This window comes from Apis florea, unplaced genomic scaffold (genome assembly GCF_048593485.1).
Source record: "Apis florea isolate Af1SG1 unplaced genomic scaffold, ASM4859348v1 contig_2272_pilon, whole genome shotgun sequence".
Classification (NCBI taxonomy): Eukaryota; Metazoa; Arthropoda; class Insecta; order Hymenoptera; family Apidae; genus Apis; species Apis florea.
Genome location: NW_028256549.1, coordinates 8096794 through 8122865, shown reverse-complemented (window position 1 = coordinate 8122865; position 26072 = coordinate 8096794). Strand labels below are relative to the sequence as shown.

At 25.7% G+C, this 26072-nt stretch overlaps 1 protein-coding gene and 1 long non-coding RNA gene across 5 annotated transcripts in view; one reads left to right on the top strand and one right to left on the bottom strand.

Annotated features, from left to right (window-relative positions):
* Positions 1-2414: 2414 nt before the first annotated feature.
* Mxd (MAX dimerization protein) overlaps positions 2415-26072 on the bottom strand; it is a 329867-nt gene continuing 306209 nt past the window's right edge. For all 4 annotated transcript variants that reach the window (XM_086902833.1, XM_086902832.1, XM_086902834.1 and 1 more), the window contains exons 7-8: positions 8558-8694; positions 2415-2544 (exon numbers count right to left, since the gene is read on the bottom strand). In XM_086902833.1, coding sequence (XP_086758959.1) covers positions 8558-8694 — 137 coding nt within the window. In that variant the 3' untranslated portion in view covers positions 2415-2544. The remainder of the gene's footprint in view (positions 2545-8557; positions 8695-26072) is intronic.
* LOC147658475 (uncharacterized) lies at positions 22138-22864 on the top strand. Its single transcript, XR_015290631.1, has 2 exons — positions 22138-22369; positions 22454-22864. It is a non-coding gene; the product is annotated as an uncharacterized LOC147658475 (long non-coding RNA).

Genomic DNA, 26072 nt, shown 5'->3' with positions numbered 1-26072 from the left:
TTCTCAATGGAAATATCGTGATCGCGCAACAACAACAGGTGGTGCCGGTTCAAGCCTCGAACAACCAACGAGGGACTTACAGGAATTTGTACTCTTTGAATGCGTGTGTTGTTGTTGTTGTTGTTGTTGTTGTTGTCCAACGATGTTTGAACGTTTACTTATCACGTAATAAAGATTACACGAACAACCGCCTCCAGCATCAAGGCGACTTACTTTTTTTTTTTTTTCTTTTTTTTTCCCCTTAATTAATACAAGAATTTTTACGTTACGACTTTTCACGTATACGTGTTTCTTTGTTTTTTTACTCCATTTTTTGTTTTTTTTTTGTTTTGTTTTTTTTTGGTTTATTTTTAATTCCTTTTTTTTTTTTTTTTTTTTTTTTTTGCTTTTTTACTCGTGAGAATTCTCCGTATATGCGCGTGTGTATGTGCTCGCGTGTGTGTGTATGTCGTGTGTATATGTAATGCATATGCATGTCCTTACTTTAGAAGTGTGTACGCTTTTTTTTCGTTTCCGGTTCCCTTTCCTTCTATACAGTTTTTTTCTCCCTCTCTATGCATTTCCCCATCCCTTCCATTCTCTTTTGTGAGTATATATATATATATATATATATACGCTTGTATCTGTGTCGAAAGGTGGAATTAACGATAATAATCCCGTAGATGGTCTTCTCACACCATTTTCATTTCCTTTATTTTCCACTCGTTGTTCCTCCACCTTTCTCTTTTCCTCTCTTCTCGTTTTTCGCACAATTTACAAACACCCCCTCCTCTTTCTCCCTTTCCATTTCTCGATTTATTTCTTCTCCGTTTTTTTTTTCTTTTTTTTCTTTTTTCCTTTTTTCTTCTTTCCTCGTATTCGCGATCACGGATCACCTGTACAACTGTGGCGGAAACGAAGATTCTTCTTCCTCAGAGGTGTGCACCGAAGGCGTTTCGCAATAACGAACCCTCTCTCCCCCCCCTTCCCTCCCTCCCTCCCCACCCCTCGATGGATCATCGAAGGACGGCAGATTGTCGTGAAACAATCGTGAAAACATTGCTCCCCTACGCGTGTTCATTCCTTAAACAAACTTCTCTCTCTCTCTCTCTCTCTCTCTCTCTCTCTCTCTCTCTCTCTCTTTCTTTTTCGCACTCGAAAAGAGCAAGGTAGTCCCATCGAATTATCTCACGACGGTTCGAAACAAAGAGGCGGACACCTTCCTTGCGTGCCATCGTCGAAAGCGAAATACACATAACAAAACCCCGAGAAATCAAATCGACGATTTGCCCGCGATCATCGAAGCGGACATCGGCGGCGATAATAATAATACAGATCCTCGAAAAGATAGAGCGGCGAATATTCTCTCTCTCTCTCTCTCTCTCTCTCTCTCTCTCTCTCTCTCTCTCTCTCTCTCTCTCTCTCTCACAGTTTCGCGCTTGGTTCACGCTCGCCTCCCGTTTATTCGAACGCGTCCTCGTTCCCGTGACAACGACGGTTTGAATCTCGCATATCTCGAATCGACGAGAAAGACACGAAACGAGGGTCGATCATCGTTGTGAAAAAGAAGAATCGACAAAAGGTCTCGGGTAGAAGTGGTGGAAGCGGCAACGAGGCTGGATACGCGGATCAGCGCATTCGAGATCCTTTGTTTCTCAAGGATTGTTCCTCTCCGCGAAATTTCGATCGGGAGCCAATCGATCGGAGGAGAAAGATGAGGCCACCATCGGATCCCGAGCGGTTCGATCGATCGTCTTTCCTCCAATCGTGGCTCCTCGATTCTCCGATCTTCTCTTCTTCGGGGAAAATCGACGCGAACCGACCGATACTCCCCCCCCCCCTCCTCCCCCCACTCCCCATCGAGGAAGAAACGCTGGGAATTCGCTTCTCGCATTTATCCCTCCCTTCCCTCCCTCCCTCTTTTATTTAAGCCCCCCGATTTCTCTCCACTCGATAAATTTAGTCTCCCTTAAAAATATGTACAATATTCGGATTGACAATTTACACGCGATGCTTGTAGCTCGTCCCCCGCGCTCCCTCCTCGCAATTCTCGTCGCCACGAGAGGAACTCGCCCCTCCCCTCCTCTGTTACAAAGTGTTGCAAAGGTGGTTTCGAGTTCAGAGTCAATCAAGCACCCCGCCCACAAGTTTTCGCGACGTCAGATTTTTTTCACACTGTTCCTCCTGTTCGTCGCTGCCTTCGGCCGGTTGTTCGAAGTCGTCGTTCCCCTCGCTACTTCATCCATCCCCCTCTTCTTCAAACACCATCCAAGTTAGCCACGGATGTACGCGCGTACACGCCTCTTCAACAACGTCTCATCCTTGGCGAAGAGCGTCGCGGCGCGCGTCCCGCGCGTCCCTTCGCGAGGTGGACCAAGGGGGTGGTGCGTGCACGTACGCTCGTAGCTGATACCTCGGATTGCTCTCCCCGCTGCCTCTTCCTCGCCCCTCGTGCGTCCCTCTCGTCCAGCATCCCAATCTTTCCCCGCCGCTTCCTCCTCCCCCTCGCCTTCAAATGCTCCCCCTCCACGTTCCTCTTCCGCCGCCACCGCGCCACCTCTTTGTCTGCAAATAGCCCAAAGGTACGGACGTGAGAATTTGTTTGTCGAAGATCCGTGTGTTGCTTTTTCGCCACGCTTCTCTCTTTTTTATTCGCGCTGATTTTTTTCATTTTAGCGAGAAAAGCGAGAGATTTACATTCTTACGGGTTTTTGGTAAATGGTTTCGCGTCCCAGCATTTGAGACGAGGAAATGATGACATTGGAATATGAAAAGGAATTGTTCTTAAGTATGGATCGAGGATTTTTTTAATTTTTATCTTTTGCATTTTGAACTGATAGATTCGAACTTTGATTGAATTTGATTTATGAATATTTTGGAAAATGAAAATAATATTCAAATACATTTGAACTTATGCGGTTCGTTATTTAAATTTTATTCGTATTATTGTTTTATTTGCAAAAATTCTATAATTTAAAGAATACTTTAAATTATATTTTTATATATAGTTTATAATATATTGAAGTGAAGTAACACTTTTACTTTTGAAATCTTTTCTTTTTATTTTATTTATTATGTAATTAGCGTATTGAGTATATCTTTTCGAAATTTTCAAGTATTTATTCCATCATATTTGTTCGATAACAATTTGTAAAGTTATTATAAAATTGTATAGATTTAAACTATAGCATAATAATATAGTGTAATCATTGAAATATTGTTTTTGAGTAATGTTCAAAAAACTTGAAAATTCATATATATATATATATTTAATTTGATCTCATTTCTATATAAGAATGACGATATTGAAGAATTTTTTGGAACTCGTTATCTTGAAATATTTGTCGAATATAGAGAATGTGTCGTTCAGAGATATTTTCACGGAACTGTATTTTTTAATCAAGCTTTCGAGAGCTTTTGTAAGCACCGTCAAAGTTTTTCTAAAAATTCTGAACTCTGACGTTACATGTCAAACTAGTGAGAAAGATTGAACATGGGTTTTGAATCTCCTTTGAATTTTTAAGTTTTACTCTCGTTCCTGTTTTGACAAATAAGATTTTTAATGTTTTATAGACGAAATTTTATAGAAAGTTTGTTTTCTATCTTTGGGAAATTATTATTTATTTGAAGTTTGAATAAAAATGGAATTTTAATATAATTAAAATGAAATATTTTTTTTTTTTATAAATACTTGTACAATTACACTTATACACTTATTAAAAATTTTGAAAAGTAAAATTTCTAATATTTTATTCGATCATAAAAATTGATTCACTTTTTCATAGTTTCGGTATCGAATAATATATAATAAAAATTACATAATTTAAACAAACTATTGAAAATTTTTAATTTTTTCATGTAACTATAATGATTTTTTAAATATTCTTTCTAATATAATTTTTCCAAATTTAAAAAATTTCTTAATATTAAAAGAACATTAAGAAAAAATCAAGAGAAAAAAGATAATATTGTATCACGTTGAATAGTATCTAAGAAAATAAGTTTTCAAATTTCATTTCGAATAGCAAGTAATCAGAAAAAATAAAGAAGTTTGGAAACAAAAAGTATGCAATCCATTTCATAGAAATCTTTTATTTTAGAGTTTTCGCATTTATTTTATCATTTTTTCCTTTTTTATAATTTTTTTTCTTAACAATCCAAAATTTAATAAAAATATATTATTTTTTTCTTAAATCTCAAAGATTTTGATAATATATAAATAACAAAGAGGATAACGAAATTTCTAATTTCATTCAAGATTTTTAAAATTAAATTTTTTTATGAATAAAAGAAAAGTTTTACTTTTATTAATTAATAATAAATATTTATTTGCCATAATTTTGTAAAAAAATTTATATAATTTTGATTAATTATTAATATTATTAATAAATTATTAATAATTTATATATCATAATGACTTTTTTCACTGAAAAGATGTACATTCAATAGTTATATTAATAATTAGATTGCGGATTATTATATGATTAAAAATACATTCAAATATTCAATTAATATGTGGAATATATATATATGTGATATGTATGTGATATTATATATCAAATTGTATATCAAATATATTTATATAATATATATTCAAAAGTTTATATATATTATATATATTATAGTTTAAAAGAAATTATTAAAAATAATATTTTTGCAATAAAGAATCTTTTGTAAATATTATGAAATTAACTGTTTATAATAATGTTAATTATTTTAAAATTGCAAAGGAAAATTTATGTATACAGAATGTTAAAAATCAAAAATAAAGATGATCATTTTAATGAAGTAAAAGTTCAAATATGACATTTTATTATCGATTTTATTATTTTACAAATTATTATTTTTGATCGTATTAAATAAATTTAATAATTTTTGATATTCTTATTTGTAAAATTTATATAATATATAACAATAATTTTCTTCAAATTTTCTATTATATTTAGTTGATATTGTTTATATGAAAAAATAAATTTTGAAAAAACATCACAAAAAATATTTAGAATATATATCTATATTATGTATTTATATTTAGAATATGTATGTATATTTATTTTATTTAAGTATATTATTTTAGTATATAAGTATTTTATTTCATATCGTATATTATTTTTTCAATTATTATATTCGTATTTCTTTTATGAATAGTATAGTATTTACATGTTAAATTAACTGGAATTTTTCATTGTAAAAAATCTGTTTATTATATGTTTGACATTTATAATACTTTACTCAATATTTACGAACATTTTATGTAAAAATAAAATATTATACATTGAATGACATATTATAAATGTCAAATCTATAAAATAAATTTTCTTACTGAAATGTCATTCATATACAATACATGAAAAATGATTTTTGATGTTAAAAATATAATATATAATATATATTATATTTATATATTATATTCGCATGTTTTATATAAATGATTCTTTATTACAGAAAATTTATTTTTACATATATTTTACATAAATATATTCATATAAAAATCCACAATCTATTAATAACTATTAATAACTAATTAAAGTGTTGTATGTAATTATACGTAATGTTGGAAAGGTTAAGTTATAAATTTTATCTGCAATAAATTCGATGCTTTTTTTTTTTTTTAATATATATCTTTTTTTTTCCATATCGCGAGAAAGCATAATTTGTTCTGTGGAAAAACATGATATTTTTTTATGGCACTATGTAATATATTGTTTTTATTTTTACACTGCTCGACATGTTGCCTTCAATATTATACATTATTTCTCTCGCTCTTTTACCTGGTTCTTTATCATAAGATATGATCATGATGATTATGAACGTACTACCATGGGAAAAAGGCGTTATGCCCACCACTTTTCTTTTATTCGGAGCAGTTAATTTTCCGCCTGCTTTTGATTATCTTCCTTTTTATTTTTATCGCGTGTGTTATACTTTTTCTTTCTTATCTTTTATGTGTATTAAAATATTCTTTTTTCAAGGATTGTGTAATTAATATTCGATAATAAGATATTGTTGCTATAATTAAATATACAATAAAAATATATAAAAAAATATAAAAAAATATAATTTTATAAATACTTTTAAATAATTTTATAAGTTTATATATTATTTATAATAATTTTCTTTTAATTTGAAATAAGAAAAACATAAAATTTTTAAATAAATTTTTAATTTTATTAAAATTCGATTAATATTACTATAATAATATTTCTAATTCATTATAGATTTATAATAGTTATGCTTAAATATTACAGCATTGCAATTCTTAATGGAAATTTTCAAATAAATTTTAAAAAAGAAACTTTATAATTCATATTCTTTCACACATTACTACACAAATAATACGTTACTCATTGTTTTAAGATACCTTTTCTTGAATAGTTTTAATTTTGAAAAAGGGAAAGAAATATTTGCTACAAAAATATTAAGAAAATCATATACACATTAATTCAACACGGTCAAAAAAGAAATTACATTTCAATTCAAATTTCTTCAAAAAATTGAAAAAGAAATCAAAAAATCTTTCATTTACTAGAATAGATGATCCAATTACCAAATAATTATGTAATTTTTTAAAAACTAGAAAAAGAAACATGAAGTAATCAAATTATTACATATTAAGATTAAATATTTATAATAATTGAAATTATTATAAGATAATATTCCATGAAATAAAATCGATATTGGAATATTTAGTTTTTTTTTAACTTTCCAATAGTGTGAGTGTTTTAAATGTAAACTTTTACAAAATTTATCTGTAATTAAAATATTAATTTAAAATATAATTCAAAGTATTACAAATTTATAGACTCATAAATATTTTTACAAATATAATAATCAAATGATTTTTCATAAAAATTGGTTTTTTTAAATGATATTAAAAACTACCTCGAGTATTTTGCAAACAAGTCAAAAGTATTTAAAAAAAGAATAAAATAAAATAAAATAAATTAGGAAATAGAACTTTAACTTAAATTAAAAATAAATTAATAAAATTGTATAAATCATTGATATATATTAATGATCCATTTCAAAACTTCTGTAAAGATATAGATTTACATAATAAAACGAAAAGAACTTTTTGAACAACCCAATAAAATCGGTAAAAACGTCGAATGTAAAGTAATCCGTATAGAAGCACAATCATTTCGAGATCCATAAAAAGCGCATCGTATATCAATGATTCACGATTATTATCCGAACGTTTCCATCAACAGAGAAAAATAGAATGTAAAAATAGAGTTTTCGAACATTTACGATCCACGTTGTATACGCGTTTGCAAAATGGCTCGTATTCAGAAGGTGTTGTTAAGGATGCTCTTTCAACTCGAGCTTTTAACGCTATTAAATTTAGAACGTGACTTTGATACGTTGGCCTACAAAAGTGAGAAAGAAAGAAAGAGAGAAAGAGAGAGAGAGAAGAAAAGAGAAGAGGAAAGAAAGAAAGAGAAAGAAAAAAAAAGGAGGAACGATTTGGCTACCGGCACATTGTTACCAGCCGCATTCTGAATATAATTGGTGCTAAAAACACGAGTTGAAAGGGCATTTAAACCCTTGACAGCGTGTTCTGAATGCGGGCCAATACATAGTTTTAAAAACCGGTGCAAGGTTTTTTTTTTGCACGGAGTGGAATATTTAAGAAATATGGATTGAGGTATTTAGTATGTGAGCGACGAAATGTTGGTAAAGTAGTTTTTTAAAGTAGTTTAATGCCGATTTTAATTATTTTTGAACGCGAGTGGAAGATTAACATACTCGTTGGTTTCATGCTATTTTGTTTTTTTTTTTCTTTTTTCTTTTGCAAGAGATATTCCGATTTTTTTTTAGCGTTTTTTAGCATTATGAATTCTTTATATCGAAATCAAGGTTTCCCAATGTTTTTCGAGACATGATTTTCTTTTGTAACAATCAAATAAATAAATCTTCTCATAATATGAATTTTTGATATAATAAAATTAATATAATTTTATTTTTAAAGGTATACATTGCACATGAGAATATTAAAAAAATATCGTAAGAAATATAAAATACATAATGTAGTAATATATAATGTATTATCATGATGGCTGTTTAATATTTTTATTTGTCGTAAAATAAAATTACTTTTATTTTTTGTATTTTTATATAACTATATTAAAATATATAAATACTGAAAATTTTTATAAAATTATTTATATAAATAAATATAATTGTAGCAATCTTTTTGTGATTCTGACACATAGATTCATTGGGAATCATTGATTTAAACAGATAATTTTTTTTGTTAAAGAAAAATTAATTAGTATCAGTTAGATAAAAATTTGTTTATTTCTTTAACACTTAACTTCCTGCTTCATAATTTAATTGAAACATATAAGAAATATTATTTAATTTTATATAAATTACTCAAACTTATAACGATAAAATAGTAAAAATATAGAAAATTATTAATAGTTTTCTCACAATAAAATTACAATAAATTTTGCTACAAGAAATTTTCAAAATTGAATGACATTTTAGAGATGATATTTTAAAGCATGCAATCAAGATATTTAAAAATTCCAAATAAATAAAAAATAAATGATATATCATATATTGTATATACCTAAAGATTGTCCATCATTTCGGAAAGGGTCAGCCTGGAGGTGGACATTGTGACGCCACTGTCGCTGCTGCTTTGCACGCTGCTGTGATCATCGGTGTCCGATTGATTGCTCGTGTAACCGATTACATCTACTTCATCTGCAATCATAAAACAAAGAAAGCATATAAATAAGCGTACTTTTAAAAATTGAGAGACAAATTTTATTAATATAATATTCATTTGAAACAAACTTTGATTTTTTTTCTTCATTTTAAAAAATTAGAGATAATACAAAGTTATTATTTGTTAAAAATTAATTAACTTCGTTATAATATATATTCTAGAGTCGATATAAAAATGAGACGCAAATTCTATAAATAATTTAAAAAATATCAAAAATTTAGATTACATTTTATTTTTCATTGTTTAATATCTGATATTTTATTTATGGTATATAAATAACTATAAAAAAAATGAGAGAGATTTTTAGTGTGCTCAACATTTAAAATTTAAAACTCAAAATGCAAATTTTAAAATTTAAAATATATTCAAAATCTAGAATCCAAAATTCAAAACTTAAAAAACTATTATTAAAAAATTAATAATTTAAAACCTAATTTTCAGAACTCAAAATTCGAAATTTAATTTCGAAAAAATTCAAAATCGATAACTAGAATTCAAAACCAAAATTCAAAAACAGAAAATCTAGAATCCAGAATATCTACTTGAAATCTAGAAACCTAGAATGCAAAACATTCAATATCTTAAATTCAGAATTCAAAATTTAAAAACCAAAATAAAACTCAAAACATTAAATCCAAAAGATATAATCCAAAATCCATCCATTTCAATAATGAAAATTTCCTCACACTTCTATATCTCTTTTTGTCTTTTAATATTAACCTTTCAATTCAATATTTATATTATACAATGATAAATCTCCATGTATCAAGAATTGTTTGCTATATTTCCCATTTTCAACTATTGGCTTTGACAGAAAATGATTGATCGGTTCAATCTTACCAATCAACGATCAAACCATTAAATAGCGATTAGAGCTGTCAAAAGCACAAAAACAGACTTTCCCAATTCGATTCTTTCAATAACATTAGACACTTAACGATTCGTACGATCGGATAATTTCCAGACACATCGCGTCGAACACAATTGAATAGCTCTTGTCATACACGGTAATAGGAAGCCAGACCGTCGTTAGATAATTTAAAAAACGCAGGTGTGCGGGACGTGGCCGTAGTAAATTGTAGACGCGATCGGACAGCTGTGGCTCGTAAATATAAAAGCGCGCTGCAACAATTCCCGCGATTTTGGGGGGATGTCCGCGCGAATTCCGTCAAAATCGATATACACAAGCGGGGCTAACACGTTTTCGGAAATATTGGCCGGAGCTAGTGATGGGATCAAGTTCAATAAAGGCTTAATCAAATCTGAATCAAATCAAATAAATTTGAATCAAATTCGATAATTGTTTATAAAAAAAAATACTATCTTTCGATTTTGATAATTTTTTTTTTTTGTTTTTAATATTGCCAAGGTCATTAGTTTAAATAATGAAGATTTTATTTAAAAATCGTTGTTCATTAAAAAATTATTAACAAAAATATTTCTTCAACAAAGAAACAATGTAAATTCATTTTAATCAGATTTATTGTTACAGACTATTGGTGATAATAGTTATTAAATTGACTAACAATTAAATGTTTTTTTATTTAATTTTGAATTTTAAAATTAATTAATTAAATTTTAAAATAAATTAATTAATATCAAATTTATTTAATTTTCATAATTTATATTGTTATAAACAATACAACATGTTGTATACATGTTAATAATTTTTTAATAAACAATCTAACCAAATCTAATTTAATTTAAATTGTTTTTATTAATAAATATATTTTTGATTGTCAAGTAAAACTTTTATAACATTATTTAGTATGATAATTTTGATAATATATTGAAAAATCATTGAAATCGGAGAATGTATTTGTAAATATTTATTTCAAATTCAATGCAAAAGATTATTTTATAAGAATATTATTCGAATACTATTAAAAGGGGAGTAATAAGTTCATTTATCAATTTGTTATGTCAAAGTATTTAAGAATTTGCATTTTAATTAATTTAAAAATATTAATAAATAATTATAAATTTATCCACTTTTTTATAAATTTTTTTTAAGTATATGTAAATTAAGGAGTCCAATATAAGACGGAGCTATGCTACAAAATGAATTAGAAAATGAGTTTTTTATTAATTTTTGCATTTATTGATATTTAATTATTATTTATTACTATTAATTTTTTGATTTATAATACTGATTTATAATTAGATTATACATGAGAACTAGTATATGCTAGAATTACTGTCAAAGACAGTCAAAGAAATTAATTTTAAATAAATAGAAAATTTCTAGAATAAAAAATAGTCAAATTTTTAACATAATCAATCAATGTTTGACTTTATTTAATTTTATTTCTTCCATTGTTATAAATATTCATATTTTTATAATTATAAAAGATTTAAATACAGTGAAGTATATTTTCATTCAAAAATCTTAGAATATTTTATATTTTTGATAAAATTTCATGAATGATTAATATTGTACGTGTTTCTTTTTTCTTTTTCAATTTATTAATACATCTTATATTTCTTTTTTATATCAAACAAAAAACTATTAAATAAAATAATATTTCCAATTTTTTTAAAAACTATTTGATTAACTTTCAAATTTAAAATCAGTGTATATCTGAATATTTAGCATATTTCTGAAATAAACTTTCATTCAACTCAACTTTGAGTTTACTTGAAAATATCGTTTCTCTTTTCGAAATACTCATAAAAAATGTTTAATTTTATCTGTAAACGATTAAACATACTTGCAACAGATTTCATCCCATCACTAGCCAGTACAAGATTTTCCTATACGTGTATGTTCAATAATTTCATTCCCGAAATGCCAGCCAATTTTCGTATTTTACCATTTCGTGAAAGCGCTCCTCTCATCGGATATGTACGCGTGTTCTATCTCCTGCCGTACCACCCCTTGCGAATTTTCGTCGATTCTATGTAATCCTCGCCTGTAGCACACGTTATCCATTCCCCTGTATTGGTATAATGGAGGAAAAATTTGACGGAGAAGGAGGAGGAATTTTCTTTGGTTTTCTGACTCGAGTCCAACTGGACGCACTTAGGGGGTTTGTTTAATTAAAGGAATATAGAGGTAGAATGATAAAAGTTTAAGAGGAAAGGTAGAGTGAATGTGTTGTATAAATGTTGGAGGTAGAATATAAGATTTGCAAGGTTTTCTTTGGAATTGGTATGTTTACGAGAATGGAATGAAATAAGGAATAAAGGAGAAAAAATTTTTTTTTCTATTTGTGGCTTCTATATAATGAATGAAAATTCATTCCTATAATTTTAATTTCATTAATTTTAATCTCATTAAAAAATTCGTTGATCTGCCGCAAATTTCTTAAAAATTATTATTGTTTCGATTAATCTTAATTTTTGTTTTTGGTAAATAATTGGATAAAGAAATGTTATTTTGTAAATTTCGAATAGATTAAAGAAAATTATATATTTTTAATTTCTTATATTTATATTGAAAGACCATTTTTATATTTATTTTAAAATATTATAATTTATAATAATATAATTTAAGAAATTTTTAAATCAAAATTAAAACATGTTTAAAAAATAAAAAATTATAACATTATTATTAGAATCTTTGCGATACTTCAAAAATATATTTTGTAAAAACTATCTTTTGCGTAATATAGAAAATTAAAGTTAAATTTTTTCAAAAAAATTAAAAAATAACATGTATTAATTTCACTTTTTTATTTTATTCTACGAGTCATTCGAATTCTTGCTTATTTCAAACGAAATTCTTATCAAAATAAATTTTCGATAATATTTTAGCTACATATTATAATTTAATTTTCTTCTAAATTATAAACAATGATATATTGAGATTGCGAAACTAATTATTCAAAATAATTACTTTCTAAATGTGAAGATAAAGAAATTTATCTCGAAATTATAAGAAATAAGTCCATAAAAATTTGAAATTTAAAATTAGGATTACATTATTATTTTAAAATTTTACGAAAATTCATTAGAAGAGTTACTAAATCATATCATTGATACTGAAATTCATTTGAAAAAGAAGTTACTATATAAATCATTCAAAAATCAAAGAAACTTATCAAGATTATATTATTACCGTTCATTCATTAAAAATTAAGAAAAATTATTCATCTGATCGAAATTCAAAGTTGTTCGAATCAATAAAGTATTCAAGATATTTATTCATCCCTGTTAAAACTATTAAAAATCAAGATCGTTTCATTATATATTCAAATTTATTAAAAAAATTTATCAAAGTCACATGACATTTAGAATGATCTTAAAAATCAAAAAATCTTATCAAATTATCAAATAATCTTATTATATTAGTCAATGATAAATAAACGAAAATTACTCAAGTCGTATTGCAAAGCATCCCACAAAACGTTTCACCATCGGAGCATCATAAACCAAAATCACAAAATCAGCAATTGCCTTGTCGCGAATTAGCTCGATATCTTTTTAGCCACCATATTTCATGTTCGAAAAAACCACTATGAACCAGTATTTCGTGAAACTTTCCTCCAAGGGATGATCAATTTATCGTCGAATCACCTTATGGTGTTATCCGAAAATACCCTCGGCAATAACCATAAACCATTTCGCGGGTAACTTTCCCCTCCCCTGTTCGAAATAAGGGACTGTCGGGGATAACGCCCTCTACACAAGCAGGAGGGCGATTTCTGTCCTAAAAAATCCGTCGATCCTTTATGGCTCGTCTCCTTGACCTATAGCAACAACTTTCCTCGGTCGTTGGACGGGGAACGCGAGGCGCGGGGAATTTTATGAATCGTAACTCGCGACGAGCAAGTGGGAGTCGCATCAAAGTCTCGTTAAACTAGTTTGACGCGAATCGACCGATCCTTGACCTCTCTTTCTCTCTTTTTCTCCCTCTTTCTCAACTCGTGCATCGAAGTCGTTTGCCGAATTCTACGACGTGAGCGTGCAACATGCGAAACTTTTTATCGTTTTTCGTATATCGTATGTTAGATTGTGCAAGTATACCGTGTAAGTGTAAATTGTCACCGAGAATATTAGACGCTATTGGAAGAAGATATATATATAATATATATATAATATAAACTTGAAATTGCTTCTGGAGAATGCACGAGTCGATTATGGGATTTTGATTTGATGTTGATACTTGAAGCAATATTATTAATCAATTAAATTGATATATTTGGTGTAAGAATTATTTAATATACGGAATGTCTCAAGATTTTCTGTAAAAAAACATATAACTTTTTTATTGATATTAAGGCTAAGTTTAAGTGTAATTTAAATATATAAGATAAATATTCTTCGGAATAAAATATTTTTATTATATTTGTAAAAAAAGATAATAATCTGAATGTTTAAAAAAGAAAGTAAAATTAATAGGTTATTAGAAAAATAAATAAATATATAAGTATTAGGTTAGTAATAATTATTAGTCACATATATTATAAATCAACTGTCATGATGTTAAATTAACAAAATATGAAATTATTGTAAATATTATAGATATATATATTCTAAACGTACATTCTAATTTTGTCTAACATCTACAAGTCAAATATGTTATTCATAAAATAAAAGAAATTAACTTTATGATATAATTTATTATTACTGTAAAGTATATAGAAAATATGTCAATAATAATAAATAAAGTATGCAATAAATATATCAACAAATAAAATTAACATTATCCATTTTACTTTTGTTTTTATTATCATGTTTTTCAACTTTTTCATATTTTTGATATAATATTTTTATGATATTTTAATCTTATTTTTCTTCACTTATTATGAAATTCTTTATAGTAAAAAATACACATATTATTATTATATAAATACACTTATCACATATATGACATATTTATATTTTTTTGACAGAAAAAAATATGTTTTTATAATTACTAATTAATAACAATAATTTTTTTTTAAATATAGTTCCGACATGATTAAAGATTAATTTTTGTAAATTTTCAGTTTTTTGTTAAAAAAAATTATATATTTCATTGTATCATTAGAAAAAATTTTTTCATGATACATTTTTCAATTTTTCAATGAATCTGATTAAGAAAGAGTTAAATGTCGACGAGTTTCATGTTCGTGAAATAAGATATTATTCTCATATCGTACACGCCTATGCGTGCACAAAAACGGATTAAAGTAGTGCAAGGCCTATTATTTTAATATATGTATACTTTTCATTATATTTGCAAAAACTTACTTTTTATGTATCTTACTGGTGAATCAAATGAAAAGTAAATTAAGATGGAATGTGAATAGAAAATAGAACAAGCTAACAAACGAAATCTGATTTCGATCAAGTTACAAATGAAAAAAATTGTGTTACATTAATTTGAAAAATAAGGTTGAGTCATGCAATGCGAATACGATAAGAAAATTAAAGCAAAATTATAATATATATTTTTAGATCACGTAGAAAAGTCATATGATAAGTCATTTTTAGATTTCAATGTATTATTTTAATAATTATTAGATCGTATGTAAATAAATTTTTTTTTAAATGAATAATTATCTTAATATTTTTTTATTTCTTTTTTTTATCAAATCTCATGGTCTCTTGAGATAAAATATTAATGCATAACTACATTTTTTATAATTTATTTATTTTATATTTATGTAATTTTTCAGTTATTTTATATTAATAAAATTATATAAATTAATATTTTCTGATATTGTGATCATGAAAAAAAATTCCAAACATTTAAATATATAATATCTTTTTCTTTGTTATTTATTTTATTTACACTTTGATCTCACAATTTTATCAAAAATAAAAAAAATGTATATAATAAATTATTTTTTTACAAGTATGATATTTTTATGATATTTTTTTCATTATAATTCCTCTTTATTAAAGTAATATTAAGTTTTCCTTTTCTTTATAACATTTACATTTTTATTGATTGATTATAAATTTTTTCACTAGTAAAAGATTATGTTAAGGATGATTTTCATATCATTTTTAATATTAATTACATTTTTAGTAATAATTAATTAATTTTCAATTATCTTTTTGAAATTTTTTCTTTTAAATTCGTCAAATTAATAATCCGAAAATTCATAAGCTTTCTGCAAACGAAATGATTACTATTATTAAATAATAAATAACTCATTACAAATCTAGTTTAAAAAATCAAATTTAAGAAATCAAAAAATTTTACATTTTGATAAAATAATAATTAAAAAAAAAAAAAAGAAAAAGAAAAAAATAAACATTCTGAATTTAAAGAATTTTGAATCACAAAAAGTTTCAAGTCTAAAAAATGAAAACTTTTTTAAATTTCAAAGATTTTGAAATTTGAATTTTTCAATAAAATTCACATATCCTATGTAAAAATCACAAAAAGTCAATCGTATTAAAATATTTAACAATTTTTTTTTCCTCTATGAAAATAATTTCAAACAAACAAAATTTCATATTAATATTCCCATTAAAACTGTCATAAAAATCTCGTTCAAATAAGGATTCTTGACGATTCGTATCAACGCGAGACAACATCCTCCATTCACGCTTCGTAATGGTGTTAAAATACATTTCCACCTGGAAAAAAACGTAACTCACCACGAGCCCTAACCAAGAACCTAATTACCAACGCTCATTTTCCAGAGCAGTGAAACGTTTTACGACTCGAGCCGCGTACTAAACCGGTACTCTTTACGATGTCGCATCGGTATATATTTTATAAAATGTCTACCGTCTCGCGTAAATTACCTATAACATAATTAACAGCATCTCCTGTATGGATTACGTGATATGCAGATTAAGTTCGTACATAATTGCGTAATTAATATTATAGAAACGCATACACATACATATTGATGCATGTCGCGATGATAATGAGGAACTCGAGTGTATAACGTATTAAAACAGAGAAGTATTCTTGATGTAGAGAGATCTCTGAAAATTTTCGATTGAACAAAGATTTTAAAGATACTCGGTATATATTGATCATTCAATGGATTTTCTTTCTGAATTTGTTTTCCAATTGATTAACATTTCTTGCTAAAAATTATCTATTCTTAGAGTCTATAAAATTTTGAATGAATTATCGTAACATATTTTGATATGATAAAATCAATTAGATAGAAATTTTAAATTTTCAAAAATAGAGTTTTATATAAAAAAATTTGATTCATTTTTAAATAAAGAATCATCTTTTTTTCAAATTCATCATGATACATTGTATGAATATGTATACTATATTAAATTATATTATGATAAACAATTCATTTTAACTTTTTCATCTATTTCTTAATTCATTAATAGACATCGTTGATCCTTTTCCAATTTATAAATTTTCTGAATATTAGATCTATTTAATGTCTGAATGAAATAAATCGCGTCTAAGTATAATTATATTCAATTAATTTTCAAACTTGATTTTCTCTCAAATTCATATTAGTTTTTTCAAAAGCTTGAAAAACTTTGATTTTATATTTTCGATTTATTTTTAAATCAATTTTACTACAATTTCGAAACCATCCTGTATATATATTATAATTGCGCCCAAAGCGATTCTTGATCCTATTGCGCGCATGCGCGCTTGCATGGAAATGGTCGATATTGAACTTGGCGATCAGTGTCACGATGAACGGCCCTTAAGGCGATATACGTCATCGTTTGAACGCCATCGAACCGTTCTCTCTCCGATGTCTGTAAAATATAACTACCTACGCGTTGTTCTTTGTGTGTATGTGTATTATACTTGATGTAACTTGATGTGTTATGTACATGGAAATAGATGTAGAAAAATAGAAAGATGAGTTTGAGAGAAAATAAAAAATCATTGAAAAAAGCAAGCATAGTACAATACTAATGATAGTGTACCGAGGAAAAAAATTTTTAGCTGGGCAATATTTTATAATATGAATCAATTTCATAATATGAATCTATTTTATTATATATTTAATTAGGATTATATGAAATTAATGAGATAAAAAAAATAATATACTAAATTAATAAAATGATATTTCAAATATATATAAATTTAATATTGCTCATATGAATAAATTGAGGAACTTGGTAAAATAGGCATGCATTATGTGTATCATTTTTTAATGTATACATATAATGTATTTTTCATTGAATAGATTCGTGTCAATTAAAAAAAAAACTGATTCTTAAAAACATAAAATTTCCTTCAATTTATTGTTTCCTCTAGCCTTATTTAATTCATAATTCAGATAATTGAAAATATGTAATACTTAACCTCAAAACTTGAATTTGTGTAAAGATAAAGAAAAAACCCATGAAATTAATCATATGATTCTTTAAATGTTCAAATTGTTCGTGTGAATAAATTATGATTAATCTAAACAAATTATTTCTTTATTATTATTAGATAAAATTATAGATAATAATATTAAAGAATTTGTGAGTTAGAAGTTACTAGTTAATAATACTCATGAATTTTTTTAAAAAACAATAACAAGATTTTATGAATACATTTTATAAATCACAAATTCTCTTTAATAATCTATTTAATAATATCAATAAATTAACAAGTTGCAAATTACAAATTATAAACTTTTTTTTTATAATTTTATATAATATAAAATAAATAATTGAATCTTTTATAATAGAAAAAGAAATTATAACTTGTCAATTAACTATTATAAAATGATTAAATTATTGCACAAGATAAGAATTTAGATGAACCTTATAAATAAAAATTAAAAAGTTGATTCATTTTAAGATCAATAACAATCAATTAATAATGATGATAATTTTGATTTTCTTTTAATGAACATGATATGTCGAATTTGTTAAATTAAACTTCGAACTGAACTAAATATTATTTTCAATATTAACATTAATTGATTAAATATAAATTAAATATTATTGAAATAATTCTTAAGAATTTAACCACTTTATTTACAACTAAGAACAATTCAATTTCCCATAATTTTGCGATTAAACTTAAAAAGTACTACGTAAAAAATAATTAATAATAATAAGTAATAATAATTTATCCGGATAACTTCGAGCAGCAATATATTTTTGTCATCTATAAGATACCTATAGTCAATACAATCAAAAAAATCTACATAATGAAGAATAAAGAGGAACGAGATAAAAGAAAACAGAGAATATGTGGTAACAGGATTGAAAGAGAGAAAAAAATGTAAAAAAACAGTTGGAAAAAAAATGAAAGAAGAGGTTCGGGATCGGAACAGAAAAATTAGAGAAGAGGTATCGAACGAACCGAGAGAAATATATTGTGCACTCATATAGGGAAGGAACGCAATAGAACGTGACAAAAAAAGAGCCAAAGAAAAGAGTAAAAAAATACAAGGGAGAAGAAATAAGCAAGACGAAGGAAGGATTGGTTGGGATAAAGAGAAAGATATATATAAAAACAAATAGAAAGAGAGAATGAAGAGAAAAAAAAAATGTTCACGATGGCTACGCTTATGGTTAGTCTCGCATATACAGCAATTCACAAAAATATTTGAGCACTTATAAAGAAATTAATTCAAAAATTTTTATTTTCATAAAAATGCGTTTACGTGCAGCAATAGCAATATGTAATGGGTATAAATATGTGGATAAATATTTTTTCGAAAATTTTTTTGAAGAGTGAAATCTATTCTAAAAGTTTTTATTTTGAATATTGTTTTGATAATATAATTTTGCTTGAGAATATTTCTTTACAACAAAATAATATATTAAAATTTGCAATATTCTGTATATTTAAAGATTTTTATCTCATATCTTTATTATATTTTGACAAATAAGAAAAACAATGGAAATATAAAATTATGTTAAGCTAACTATAAAAATTCTTAAGCAATAGAAATAGAATCAAATTTGCACAAATACAAAAATAAATAATTTCGAGTGATTTGATCGAAATTTTGTCTTATGAAAATTTGTTTTATATTTTATAAATATCTATTATGACTGGGTCTAGTTTTGTAAAACATAATCTTGTATAATTTTGATATTCATGTCTTTTAACAATTAAAATACTTTCAGAACCAACTTTCCAAATGCATATTTTTAACAATTTTATTTATACCGAGTTCGAATATTTTCATAAATCATTGTACATCCATCGTTGCATCCGGTCACGTCATCCCGTTCGTATAAATTATCAGAAAGATTTTATCACCGTGCAGGCTTTATGGCTATGCCAGTCGGTGCTGTGAACGAAATAAGAGTATATTTCGTTGGCTGTTTCGCCTCCTTAGCGTAACGTATAGCCGCGAGCACAATGCCTGCTGGTACCAATAAGAAGTGTTTTGTCGACGAAACAAGCTGCCGGTTGGTGCCTCCGCGTTCTTGCACACGTGGCTTTCCATTCCATCTTCTTCCGTTCTTCTACCTCTTAGGACTCACAAAGTCGTTAGGTCTCGAGGAAAAGGCGACTTGGCATCGACCACCAATCATCTTTTTGGTGAAGTAGTTTGTCAATTTTCTAAAGGACAACTCGGAAAAATTTGTTGCTATAGGATGTACGACATGGATTATGACTGTGAAATAGTTTGCATTTAAACGTATTGTATAAAATTATGACACAGGAATGAAAAGAAATTTACTAAAAGAAATTTTTAGATAATTAAAATATTATAAGAAATTTTATTGGAATTTGGCAACACACCTTTGTAAAATTATTTTTATTGTTGGTATTGTTGATAATTATGATATTACATTTTTTTGTTCTGTTTACTGTATATATTGTAAATATAATGATATCGGAATAGAAAGATTACTAGAAAAATTTCTTGATAATTTTATTGGAAAATGTGAATATTATTTTATTTGTTGAATATATTCCAGAAATAGCGATAACAATTATAGCAATAGAAAAGTAATTAGGAAAGTTTTTAAATAATTAAAGTGTTATAAGGAATTTGATTGGAATTTGACAATATGTTATTTTTTGAGATTATTTTTATTATTATAAATAACTGAATATAATTATGAGAATATAATTGCGAGAAATAATTATAAGAGTTATAACAGATTATAAATATAATATTAGATTTTTTATTCAAACTATTTTATTAATAATATTTTAAATATAATTTAAAAATAGTGAACGTTTAACAATATGTCTGTAAAGTTGTAAAATTTAAAAGATATTTTAGAATAAAATACTTATTAAATTTTTGAACTTTAATATTTTCTTTAGAATTTTGTAACTTCAATAAAAAATCAAAAAATATATAGTTTATAAAATTAATATTAACAATTTTTTAATTTTTAGTTTAACTGTTTTGAATATTCTTAAGTGTAATAAGAAATTTTAATAAAATTTTTAATAAATTAAGCTATTAAGAATCCAAAAACAATTTTTTCGAAATAAAGAATAATTTTTTATTTACAAATATCTAATTAATTTATTAAATAATTAAATTTCACTTCGTATTTAAAAGTATCGTAATTTTGTATTTATAAGTCGAATCAAATTTTATTCTGGGTTAATTGCGAAGATAACCCTGGATAGAACTTCTGCAACGTTCGAGTGCTCGTTGAACCAAATTGGTTGTTCGCGTTGTTATTGACGTACCTGTCATCCTCAGTGTGAATTTGAAGCAACTCTTATCGCGACATCTTTTCGAGTTAGAAGTATTTAATACGCAAACTGTTTGAAATAAAATAAAAAAAAAATTCTGAAATCTATTGAATTCTATATCATAACCCAATTACTGAATGAATTTCTTTATTCTGCAAGAGATTATTTTGATAATCATTTTTTTAAACTTAACTTAACATCTAAATCTTTAAGTTATTAACTTTACCTAAAAACTGACATATAAATTTTAATTCAAATCAAAATTATTGATAAAAAAATTGTTCTATATATATAACTCATTATAAATTTTCAATTAAAAAAATTTATTTTTTAGTTTTTTAATTCTTTAAACAAATTCTTTATTTTTAATGAAAATTTATAAGTATTATACATACATAAAAACGTAAAATTAATATTCAAATTTTCAATGTGTTCTTAAACATAATAAATAAAATAATAAAAAGAATTTTTTTAAATTACAAAATATTCAAAATTTATTACTGCTGTGAAAAAATTTTCAGGCGAAACTTTTCAAATTTCAATCACCTTGAAAAAATATCGAAATTTTGATAATTCTTATAAATATTTCCCATCGACAAAAAAATTTCTTTATATGCATATAAAGTCCATTGTAAGTGTCTACAAATTTTCATTAAAATTATAATGATAATTTCTGGATTAGAATTTAACTCGTAACATAATAATAATAAGAAAACATTTGTCTTACACCGCATGTGTTCAAAAATTGCGTCAGTACCACCATTTACCTTCAATCCGCGATCTTATAAGAAATTTCTTTAGATACGGATTCACCGCAACTCGAGCCCGTTTCACACGACTCGTACAAAGTCGGGATACCGGTTTTTAGACTCGGCCGCGATTCTACTTATAAATTGCTGATTTACACGACCGCGATAATGCCATTACGACTGCGGCTTTCCTCGGCGAGCTTTTTGCCAATGGTCGCCGCAATCCGCAGCTTGGCTAAAAGGCGTTCTTCTCGCGAAAACATGGCTCCTTTTTGCGTTTTCGCCATGACGGTTTAAACGATACATTCTCGTTTCTAGAAAACGCAAGAAATTCTTGCTCGTGAACAGATTAAGGGATGTTTTTCGACGATGCTCGAGAGAAAAAAACGGAATAGGACGGAGGTGAGTGGATATTTTAATTTCGAGTAAATATCAATCTCGTTTAAAGAGTGAGAACTTTGTTGCTTTGTAAAATTTTTGTTTTAGAAATCTGAGGGTATATTGTTAAGAGATAGAAGGAAAGTTGTGTACAACTTCGTAAAAATATATATATATCAATTATAAAAAGAAATATTATATTATATATAATTGTATTTATATAGATAATTTTTAATATAATTGTTAGATTTATATATAATATTGATATAAATTTGTTAAAAGATTTTGATTATTATGCAAATAAAAAAATGTTTAAGTCAATTGAGAATTGGCCAAGTTCAAGTATACTTGATAAATTTTTTAATAATTGTTAAAAATGATATTTTTAATGTAATTTTATTATTTTTACCTTGTTTAGATTATAAAATCTCTTCTCTTTTATATTTAAATTATGAAATATTTTGTATATAATTAGAAAGAATACATATGATAATATAAAATATTTTGTTATTTTATAAATTTCATTTATTTTATTATTTCTTTATTTTAATAATCCAGAATGAAAGAACGATTGATTATTTAATACTTATTGAGTGTGTAATTAAAAAAAAATTAATATTTTAAATTTAATTTAAATTTTTTAATTTTTTTTTTATCAAAAGTGAATCTAATCTTTAATTTATAACTTATTTCTAATATTATTACTAATATTATCAGATTATAATTAAATGCATAGTAATAGAATGTCTATGGCCTAAGCAATTTTAAATATTCGAATTGAAAATTCCAATAGAAAATAACAATAATATACGTCAAAACAAAAAAATGTTAAATAATAATGAAAATTTATATGTGATTATTCTCTAAAAAGGAGTTAATTTATCTTAATAACCAGCATCCAGATAAGTTCTATCCCACCCATAGCACTCATCGATAACGACTCTCCTTGACACCGAAATTGGGCGTTATCAAAATATATTCTTATTCTCATAAAGTAAAGTTTTTATTTTACTTTTTATTTTTTTTATCTTATAAATAATATAACTTGAATATTATTAATATGAAAGATGAATTTTCAATATCTATACTTTTTTAATCTATGTTTTGTACGAGAATTTTATCACTTGTTATACATTATTTTCTATTATTATATTCAAAAAAATCAAATATTTGATATTGATGAATGAATCATTAAAATTTATAAATTTATTTCTCTAGATAAAATTTCAAAATTCATTTGCAAACACCATTATTTCAAATAAATATATTTTTACTTGAAATTTTTTTACTTATTTTCTTTATCTTATCGAATTAAAAATACTTTTTATCATATTTGAAATAATTATTCTTTTATTTCAGCAAAGAATATCAAATCCTTGAATTCCCGCGTTTTCGCAATCATTCACCATCGTCACCATGTCCCAAATCGATGTCTAATATCTATCTTTAACCCACTGTTCGATCTCGCGCGAGAAACGGATCGACGACAAAAATAATTGTAAACAAGCCGAAGGCACTCCTTAACATCATGACGCAACGAGAAATATTTGTTTGGCCAAGTCGTGGTTACGATTAAATGGAGGCGGACAGTATGGAGGATGATAGGGAAAAGCGAGAGTGCTCTGCTCTCCTTCTCTCTATCTTGTTCTCTCTTGAGAGAGGAAAGTGTGTCGGCGACCGAAAATAATCCCAGTCGGTGGTGGTTCGTTAAAAATATTTTCAACTCGAGACCTCGGCGAGCGTTCTACCAAGAAAAACATCGTTATATCAATGATATGGCGTCGTCGGTGCAGCGTGGAATATTTTTCTTCAGATTGCGCGTCGATAATGCAATAGAATCTTCATTGTTCGAACATCCATTATAAATATCTTAAAGATTCGCTTGAGAATAAAATTATCGTGAGTTATTTCTCGTCTCACTATGTTGAGAGTAATTGTTTGAGAGCGAGAATTTTTTTTAATATGTTCTCAAGTGGATACAATATGGTTAATTGGATAGCTAGCTTTGCAATTTTAAATAGTTTAATATTTTGAGACCAGATGTCGTTGAGAATCGGTTGACAAGCTATGAAGAAACAAACATGAACTTGAAATGACAAAGAGAGAAAATGTAGAGAATTTTTATTTCCATCGGTATCGAGAATAAATGTCGAAAGAAACACTCAAAAGGAGTCATATCTGAAAATTTTATTAATCGAATGTTTTGTTATTCGAACTGTATATTATTATACGTTATATAACTAGCAATAAAATACGTTCACATATTTATAAACGTGAACATATAATTGTCGATATAACCTATTGAAATCAGAAACAGAAAATTAGGTGAAAGTGTTACAGAATTGGAAAATTTATAATCATTCATATTAACAATTAAAAGGAAATGGAAAATTATTTGCAATGTATATATTCCTTTATATACTAAAAAATTTATACAATTTGATAGTTAAAATATGGGATCTATAATTTTATAATAAAAACTATTCTTTACATCATTATTTTAATTTTATTATAAATAAATATTTATTTTTTGCAAAATAATAAAATAATTCATCTAATGTTTCATTATTCGAAATTTTATCTTTTTATTAATAAAAAATATAATAGAAGTTGTATTTACATATGCATCTTAAAATATTTGGAATAATTGTTTATCCAATATCAATATCTAAATAGCAATATCAACAAAGAATTACGTTAAAAATCATAGTTTATTTAATGACACAATATTAGACATGAGTATTCTATACAAGATATTCCAATTGGAAATTAATTAATTTGCTAAAATAGAAGCTTCTTTTAAACAAAAAATATACATTTATCTTTGTTTTCGAAATATAAAGTGATATAATGCTATATATAATTAGGTGTTCAAGCTAGCTTAACTCTTCTATGATTTTTCATGAATATATATTTAAAATTATTTATTTAAAAATATATTTCACAGTGATTTATATTGATTTTTATTTTTTTGTGAAAATTGCCATAGAAATACTGAATATATTTTAAATCTTTTAATATGAAATTACATAAAATTGAATATTTAAATCGAAACAATAGACAGCAAATATCACGGAAGTTGCTGTTAAACATTAACAATGACCTTAATTCAATGGATGTGATTCAATGGAAGCATGCTCATTTGTACACATAGAAATACGAAATGATCATTTGATCGTTATAAATCAACACAAAACTTAATTTAAGATAATCAATTATCATTGAAAATAGTTTAAATATAATATTAACTTTATTTTTCACCTCTCGAAAAGAATAAGAGATCGTCATTATTATTTCAAGAATCGATCCATAGTCTAATATTTTTTTGTTCAGAATTATTTATTTTATAGTATAACAATTATTAGCAAAGTTTGTCGGTTTTGTTTTAAATTATTCTGTTTAAAAAAAAACATTTGATAGTTGATTACAGAACTAATTATTAATGATATTTTAATGTACGTAAAAAGTCACTGAAGCAAATGACGCTTGGTAATTTCTAATATAAAAATAAATCAATTTTTTAAATTAAGTGATAAATCTAGAATCTCTATGAGAATAATGAATTCTATAAAATTTATTTTAATCTTGAGCTATCTCAATAAACAAATCATTAAATTTTAATATAATATTTACAGTGAGAGACAAAAGTTTTCATATAATTTTTCTTACAAAAAAACTTATTGAATCCTAAAAAGTTTGATTTTAATATAAGCTTATATGGAATGAA